This window comes from Cryptomeria japonica, chromosome 5 (genome assembly GCF_030272615.1).
Source record: "Cryptomeria japonica chromosome 5, Sugi_1.0, whole genome shotgun sequence".
Lineage (NCBI taxonomy): Eukaryota > Viridiplantae > Streptophyta > Pinopsida > Cupressales > Cupressaceae > Cryptomeria > Cryptomeria japonica.
Window position 1 is genome coordinate 346689257 of NC_081409.1, and position 9035 is coordinate 346698291.

The following is a 9035-nucleotide window of genomic DNA, read 5'->3' on the forward strand; positions in this document are numbered from 1 at the left end:
CCATGCACTCAGGTAAAGACGTGCATCTACAGTGACAAACTCATCTCTTAAAAGTCTTCCACGGCATCATTTTCAGGATCTATCTCTGCCTTCGTGATGCATTTTTCTTCCTTCTCCGTTTGGGAAGATTGGGACTGACGATGATCCTGTTTTTTCTTAATTTTGGCATCCAGAGCACTAACCACATTGCTCATTGCTTCGTCAGCAGTGTCCACTTTACTCATCAGAATTTCTATAATTTCAGCGGGAGTCATCTCGGCCCTGGAAGCGATCTTCTCCTCCACCAAAGGATAAAGTTCGTGACCTTCAATTCTCAAATAATTGAAAGCGAGAATTTTAAAAACAGCGAAGTTGCAGTAAGAGAGTTCAATGTGGACATCCATTCTCCCAGAAGAGCGGGATCCAGATGTTCAGGGTGGTTAGTAGTAAAGATAATAATACGCTCCTCACCGCAGCAAGACCACAATCCATCCGTAAAATTGAGCAAACCAGAAAGGGTAAGTTGACTTCGCTGCTTGCTTTCTGTGGCCTTCTCTTTGCACTCTCTCACCGTAAGATCAAGCGATCAGTCAATATCCTCGATAACAATGATGGCCTTTTCACTGGTCTGAGTAAGAAGGGCACGGAGCTCCTGGTTATGAGAGACCTTAGTGAGTTCAAGATCATAGATGTCATATTTCATGTAGTTTGCCACGGCGGCAATTAAGCTGGACTTTCCCGTTCCGGGAGGGCCATGAAGAAGGTAACCGCTTTTCCAGGCGCGACCGATCTGTCTGTAGAAATCTTTACCGGCCTTAAATCGATCAAGATCATTGATAATTGTTTTCTTTATGGATGGATCGAGTGCGAGCGTATGAAAAGTAGATGGGTGCTTGAAAGGCATGCTATTCCATCCTTGTCCACGAATGGCGCAAACTCCACTGTTGGTATATAATTTGAGTTCCCTTTTGCCCAGTTTATGCTCCGCCGCCTTTTCGGATACGTGGCTCAAATAGGCCTTGAGGAGGTTCTGGTCTAGTTTGTTCATTTTGAGAGTATAGGCCTGTCTTTCAACGGTTTCTTTGTCCGCCATTTTCTGTATGGTGTGTTGGGTCCAGCACATTCTAACTCCGCGGAATGAGTCGTGGATGAGTTGTTCTGTGTCGGGAGAGATGCCCAACTCTCTCGCATTTATGCCTCGATACGCCGTTAGATTGCGAGCTTCCGAGGCGCTTTCCAGAGTTTTCACGTACTCTTCCGCGTCCGTGTACAGCTCGTTCATGTTCCATCCGTGCTTTCCTTTGAATTCTGGGAGGCTCACGCAGCAACATCTATTTACGCAGTCAACAATGCGCATCACCCATTGTCTCACGATTTGGCGTACCTGTGGGGGAAGATAGCTCTGTGCGAATGTCAGAATCCCGAGTATGGATAAGATCTTTCCGATTATGGCTTCCAATTCCATATTTATCTGGAAGTCAAGTGCTCGCTCACAGTTTTGGTTAGATGACAATAGTTTTTCATGTTTTATAGAGACTGTAAGCGCCGTCTCGCTATCAAAACGACAATTTTACCGTACACATTGTTAAAACTTTTAATTACACCACGCGCAACAAATTGCGCAAGCTCGAGGTCGGGAATTACAATCTTCACAACTTATAATAAATTGTTATTATTATTATGCTTACGAGTTTCAAAATCTTGAGTATTGTAGTCATAGTTCTTTGCAAGAACTATCTTCTACCTTATGACTCTTACCAAGCGAGAACGGAGAGCACTCCTTTTAGGATCTAATATTGCACTCTTTGAAAGAATCAATTATGATGAAGAGTCGACGATTTTTAGGAACATTTATTACATTTGATAGAAGTAATGAATTTTTAAGGTTGTTTGATGTTAAGATGTAAGTGAATTCTTATCTAGATGGGATTGCATTTTTGTTTTTTTATAGACGAGATGATTATCTTTGTAATTAATTGATTTGTGTTTATTATTATATCTATTATATGAGCTTAAAATCAAGAGAAATTGTTAGATATACATGAAAAATCTTACTTCAAGAAGATTTGTAATAATATATTATAATTAATTATATGTAGAACTAGCAAATATATTGATCATACCTTAACCATCACCTTCACAATGTATCCTGAATTATACTTGAATACTTAAAAGACATCTCCACATTTACATCTACTTTGGAGTTTCACATGAAACATGTATTCTGAGAATCATCTTTCTAATATGCACATTACCCTTCAAACTGATATACAATTATGATTTAGTGACACTCTGAATTAGATTTACACAAGCAAACGAGGCATTGAAATTTTGTGGCAAATACTTCATTAAACGGTCGAAATAGCAGAGCGCATATTAATCTAGATAACTAAGAATGGAGGCTAAACACTCAAATTACATTCTACGTAGTCTCCTCCATTATTTGTATTTCTTCTCTTTCCCTTTCACTTTGTGTAGATCAAGATGTAAGGGGAGCATTCCTTACTCTTTTCTTTCCATCCAGCGCAGAAATCAAATCAGGCGAAGCTTCATCTCGGCCGTCCATTTTATTCATCAGAACTTCTATAAAATCTGCAGGAGTCATCTCAGCCACGCATCCCATCTTCACTTCCACGATGGAAAAGAGCAGGTGATCCTCTATCTCCAAATAATTGAAAGCAAGAGATTTAAATGCAGGAAAAGTGCAGAAAGAGAACAGAATATGCATGTCCATCCTCCCAGACCTGAGCAGGGCTAGATCAAACATATCCTTGTGGTTGGTCGTAAACACAATAACACGCTCCTCTCCGCAGCAGGACCACAATCCGTCTATGAAATTGAGAAAACCAGACAGAGTAACTTTGCTGCTACTCTTCTCCTCTTCATCGTCGTCAGAAAGCCTCGAAACCCTGTCAGTTCGATGCAGTGAGCAATCGATGTCTTCAATAATAATCACAGATTTTTCCTTTGTTTGGGTGAGAAGCGCACGAAACTCTGCATTGTTCTTCACCCGAGTGAGCTCGAGGTCGTACAAATCATTCCTGACAGGCACAAGGCTTGATTTCCTTGTTCTAGGGGGGCCCTGAAGAAGGTAGGCTCGCTTCCACGAACGCCCAATCCGGCTGTAAAATTCCTTTCCTCGCTTAAAACGGTCAAGATCCATCAGAATCTTACGTTTGAGAGGAGGATCGAGAGCGATTGTGTCCAATGTGGAGGAATGCTTGAACGGAATGTGGGTCCATCCATACCCGTAGACAACATCGCTTTTATTATTGTAGAGCATGACTTCTTTATTATCTCTACTAAAATCCTCTGCCCGTCTTGTAATGTGATTGATGTAAGTGGAGAGAAAGGCTTTGTCTGCCTTTTGCAGTTTGACACTGAAGCTCTGCCTCTCTTTCTTGATTTGAACACAGTCTCCGCTGTGTGCTCCCACCGCAGTGTTGTTCGGATGTGAAGTTCAATGGTCACAACCATTCGTCTTCTAGAGACTCTTCACTTGAAGGTTCTATATGATTATAAATACCGAGTACAGTACATGTTTGATGTTATGTTGTATTTGCATTATTGATTAATAGAGATTACTCCCTGCGTTTCTGGTGGACGTAGCCACTTAGTGGTGAACCATGTTAAAACTTGTGTTATGTGTTTATGTCTATTTTAGTTTCATTCCATTATGTTTTCTTTGCTCATTTATAACTAACAATTTGTATCAGAGCTATGGTGAAATGTTGAGCAGAGATGGGATCTAATTGGGTGGTTGATCTTGGAGATGGGTTCCCTTATGTTTTGTTCAATCCTGGTGCTAGGTTCTTTTATGTTATCAACAAACAGGCCGAAGTTTCACATGATGAGGCCGAATCAGGTGATGAAGCCGAATCAGTCATTAAAAAATTTATTGGCAGTCTAGACTCGGTAGAGAGTGATGTCCAAGAGGAGGTTGAAACCCAAAATCATGTTCATTGGTGGGATGGCTGGAAAAAGGAGGAGAGTTTGGCTGAAGAAGAAGAGGGTTTGAAGTATTCGCTGTTTGAAGAAGAAGAGACTGGTTTGTTTGCCTTCCAGGATGAGAGGGATGCCTCCCAGGGTGAGGAGGATGCAGTCTCGCATTTGGCGAATGAAGATGACCCTAAAGAAGGCAAGGCTAACAGCTCAGAAGATTACTTATACTAACGAATTGAGAGACTACAAGAAGAAATTTTTATTCTCACAGAGCGAATATATAGTATGGAAGATGAAATGGCATATTTCTGAGAGAAATTGATGAAAGAGGGGGAGTTTTCTATAGAAAAAAGAAATGAAGAGCTGAAAAAGGAATTGGCTGCCCTCAATACAATTTTTACCATATTAGATAATGTTTCAGGTTCTGTGGAAGTAGAAATGAATACAGAGGACAAGGACACCATGTGTCGAGTTCAAATTTTTGAAGTCGAAGAGGCGAATGAATGGCTAGATAAGTGGACCCTGTTTGAAACACTTGATCACAACTGGCTGGATAAAGTAATATAGAGTTAGTCGGTGATGGAAGCTATAGAGGCTGAGAAATTCGAGAATGGGCCCCCTATAGTGGAATTAGTCTACCTGCCTGTGCAGTTGCAGCTTCTGAGGAAGGCGACGGGGTAGAGAGGTTTCCAACCTTGCCAGTATTTGATCCTACTGGACATTCTAATTAATTTGTGGGTAATGATGTGGGCCTTTTTGCGTCCGGGGAATACGATGCAGACTGTTACGATAGAGATGGAATTCTCGAATGGGTTGCGGGCACACTTGCTAACTCGGTTGTTGATGATAATGAGCACAAGCCTCTAGATAGATTTCCTCACCATGGAAGTGGTAGTTGCCAATGGGAGCACGAATATAAGCTGGGAGATCGAGTGTTGTCTACAGAATGAACCTGCTATGTCCATTGCCAACATAGTAACCTTCTTCACGAAATGTTGAGGTCTGAAAGCTCTATATCCATGTCGGATACCCCGCTGGAGGAGCACAGGGCATGGACTATTGGGTTGCCCGTGGTGGCAAACGGAGTTTTGGGACATGGGCCCATTAAAAATCTCAATGTCATTGAGATGCTCACCTCCCTCATTCGAACCCTCGTCCTCCCCCTCGCCATCCATTACTTGCAACTTGTAGACGCTGCAGGGAAGCCCATTCACCAATACTTTCGCAGTCATGTAGATATTGTGGACAAGAATGAATTAAGCCCTCTTGCAATAGCAGATCGTGCTGCTGAAAAAGCCATGTGTTCTATTTTTTCTGAACACTTCTCGACACATGCAATATATGGGGAGGAGAATGAGTGAACTTGCAATGGAGACAATGCAAAATATATTTGGGTTTTAGATCTCATTGATGGCTCAAAAAGCTTTATCACAAGGAAGCCTTTATTTGGGACACTTATAGCTCTTGTTCACAATGGAATTCCGATTCTTGGAATTATTGATCAGCCCATTTTACATGAAAGAAGGATTGGGAAGAGCTTAGTCGAGCTGGGTATTTTGGATGAATTATCTGTATCTAAACAAGAAGGTGATGTTTCACCTCTAATAGCACCAACTCGTTCTGATACTGATGATATGCTTGCCACAACAACCTGCATATAGTGGTTTTTTTAATTGTAAGTTTGAACCTGCAGAACATGGTATTCCTCATTATGGATTAATGTACAAGTTTGTGCCTAAAAGAGTAGGAGGTGGGGATATTTTTTACTCTGATTTGAGATGGAGAAGGCTTATCCATAGTGTCTGTGAGAAACATTTAGCAAAATTCAAGTCTTTGATGTGCCCGATTGTGGTGTGAAGAATTGGAAATGTGGGGAATGTTGAGAGCATGGTTATGTCAGTTGAGCTTCAAGTGGGAGATTGTTGGGATGTGAAACCCACCTATCACAACCATTCATCTTTTGGAGAGTCTTTGCTTGAAGGCTCTATATGATTATAAATACTAAGTACAATCCATGCTTGATGTTGTGTTGTATTTGCATTATTAATTAATAGAGATTACTCCCTGTGCTTCTGGTGAACGTAGCCACTTAGTGGTGAACCACATTAAAACTTGTGTTATGTGTTTATATCTATTTTAGTTTCATTCCATTATGTTTTATTGCTTGTTTATAACTAACAAGTGTGACTCCTTCGAAGAAATCCTCCACTTCCTCGTCATTGGCTGGAGAAGCACACATTGCAGGATTTCTTGGTAAGAAATGCAGTCTGCCTTGGAACAATGTTGTGTAGACTTTCCAGATACTGTTGCACGCTCTCACAAAGATCATTGTTGTTCAGACTAGAATTGTCTTTGACTTCTGGAATGTCTAGCTGATAGAGAGGAGGGTCGAAATAATCATGTCCAGACGAATACCATTGCATTAAAATTTCATGCAGCTGGGGAGGGAGATAATTTTGGAGCATAGTGAAGAGCCCAATAAAAGACAATATTTTTGCAATTAAGGCGTCCATCGCTTCGTGGCAATGTGCAATCAGGTGCTCTAGCAAATATGTAGATTGATTGGTGTGAACAATATTTTGGGCGTTTGAATGAGGTATACATGTCCAGGCTTGCTGCTGATGATGCTTTCAATATGACCCTACATATATGGGCCCCATTGAATAAATCAAAGTTTGAGAGGCTTCTACCAGCCCTTTGACTTTGATCCGGTTGTGTCATAAGAACGCTAGGATTAAACAAATTGGTAAAAAGTTTGTAGATTCAACAGCAAATTAATGGAAGTGAAGCCTATCAAGTGATAATGATATGATGCCCTGAAGCAAGGATTAATAATGGTTAGTGCATTTAGTTGTTTTCTAATGGTTAATTAGAGTATTATTGTTATTATGATTTTATCATTGATAATTTCAATGAGTTATGTGTAGAAGGTGTTCTCATGTTTGAATTCTTCTTTTATTTTCTTTTGTTCAATGTTCTTTTGAATTTTATCAAACATCAAATTAATTAAAGTTTAATTCTTAGACGATTAATGTAAAAAAGTATAGAATGAGATAGGAAAATGAAAGGAAAGTGATATTAGCACGCTTATTTACTTTTAAAAATTTATAATGATTGTTTTATTTGGAATTTTGTTGAATCTTAATTCAATGTCTTGTGATGGAAGTGGGGGCTTCTTAATTCATGTTTTGCATTCTTCTTGAAAGTCGTAAGATTGCAACTAAGACTATTCTGTATACAAAGAATCTATTTTATTCTTTTTCTTCCTATTTCTCTTTCTTGAAATTTTTTTTAAGTTTTAAAATAAAAATTTATTGAACTATTACACACATGGATGGTGTTAATAATTAGTCTACAATATTTATGAAGAGATAAGTCATACACTTGGTTTATCACTACACAACACTTAAAATATTAAAAAACTATAGTTGTTATGTGTGTCTTTGAACACTTTTGAAGGTTCATGCCATTGTCATATCAAGTCATTAAGTGAAATTTGTCATTGATTATTTGAGGAAAGTTAAAAGCTTTTCAAGCATTTACTTCTCTTTATTTAGAAATTAAGGTTAAGGTAATTAAGGGTTATATTTTATTAGGGTTTGAAGTTAGGGTTCTAGTTTATTAAGGGTGAAATCAAAGTTTAATGATTATTATAGTTAGGGTTGAGGTTGAATTTGGGTTATGGTTATGGCTAGTGATAGGGTTTTGATTATATAAAGTTATCAACATTATTTAATCACCTATTCATGTTTTGGGTTCTAATTATATAGATTTTCTCAAGGTTACAACCATGCTTAAAAATAGGATCAATGTTATAATTCATGATAGGGTTTGATTAGAATTAGTGTTCAAATAGGGTTGCTATTATGCTTAAAGTTACAATATAATTAATATTAGGACTAAGGCTTGATTAGTGTTAATGTTTACCTAGGGTAATGGTTTAATCAAGGTTAGGGTTCAATTAAAGGTAGGATTAAATTAAGGATAGGGTTAGGGTAATATTTTTATAATAAAGATTACCTAGGTTAGTGTTAGGGTTGAGATTTAAATATTCCTAGGGTCAAGGTTCGGGTTAGGATTCAATTATGATTAGGATTAGGGTAAAATTATGATTAAGGCTACAAATAGGGTTAGGATTAGGATTAACATTCAATTTTGTGTTTAAGGTAATTAAGGTAAATACTTTATTAGCATTCGATTTTAGGATTAGAGTTTGACTAGGGTTAGGGTTAAATCAATATTCAATGAATATTAGGGTTAAGGTTTAATAATGGTTAGGTTAAGGGATAGGTTTACAATTGTATGATAACAATAATCCTAATCCCAATCCATACCTAGCCCTAACCTTGAATCTATCTCAAACCCAAACCCAAACCCTAATAAAAAACTAACACTAATTTTATCTTTAACACTAACCCTAACCCTAACCATAACTCTATTTTAAACCTAGCCAAGTAACTCTGCCCTATAAATTAAATTCCATCCCTAATTATAACATTAAACCTAAACCCAACCCAAGCCCATGTTAGCAGCTATCAAGAAGGAAGACTGAGAGGGGAGGGGGTGAATCATTCTAATCATTCTTCACCAAATCAAAGAAAATTAAACTTCCAAACATAAACTATTAAACTGCAACAATGAATTAGATAAGAAAATCAACAACACAACACCAAGATTTTGACATGAAAAATCCGATTAAGGGAAAAACCATGGTGGGAACCTATCTACAATCAGATGATACTTTGCAGCACTATGTGAAAATATTACAATGAGGAATGCACATGCATTCAGGTACACTAACTAGAGATCATTGCTCAAAAGATATATGCCCAGAAGGTTACAACCCTCAGGGAAGTCTCACTCACTTACAATATGATTTAGACTACAATTCGAAAGAAATGAACTGCAATGATAGCATCTACAAATGCCTAATGACAGTTCTAGTTAAGCACAATTGTCTTCTCTACAACACCAATCTCACCTTTACACTACATTGAATGATAAGTCTCTTATTCGCACAATCAACTCTCTCTAATAATGTAGGCAAAATACTGACACCTAAATTACATAATTATATCACCTATAAATGCAAATCATCAACCTTGATAACAAGG

At 38.2% G+C, this 9035-nt stretch overlaps 2 protein-coding genes across 2 annotated transcripts; both read right to left on the bottom strand.

The window, feature by feature from the left end:
• Positions 1-565: 565 nt before the first annotated feature.
• LOC131035530 (AAA-ATPase At5g57480-like) lies at positions 566-1444 on the bottom strand. Its single transcript, XM_059220654.1, has one exon. The coding sequence runs from the start codon at positions 1442-1444 to the stop codon at positions 566-568; it is 879 nt and encodes a 292-aa protein (XP_059076637.1).
• Positions 1445-2458: 1014 nt separating this feature from the next.
• LOC131035533 (AAA-ATPase At3g28610-like) lies at positions 2459-3262 on the bottom strand. The gene has a single exon (XM_057967251.2). It carries the CDS (start codon positions 3260-3262, stop codon positions 2459-2461), a length of 804 nt encoding a protein of 267 aa, XP_057823234.2.
• Between the last annotated feature and the right edge of the window lie 5773 nt (positions 3263-9035).

Excerpts from the sequence above, each read along its gene's own strand:
- LOC131035530 (XM_059220654.1), bottom strand. The coding sequence starts at position 1,444 with ATGGAATTGGAAGCCATAATCGGAAAGATCTTATCCATACTCGGGATT.
- LOC131035533 (XM_057967251.2), bottom strand. The coding sequence starts at position 3,262 with ATGCTCTACAATAATAAAAGCGATGTTGTCTACGGGTATGGATGGACC.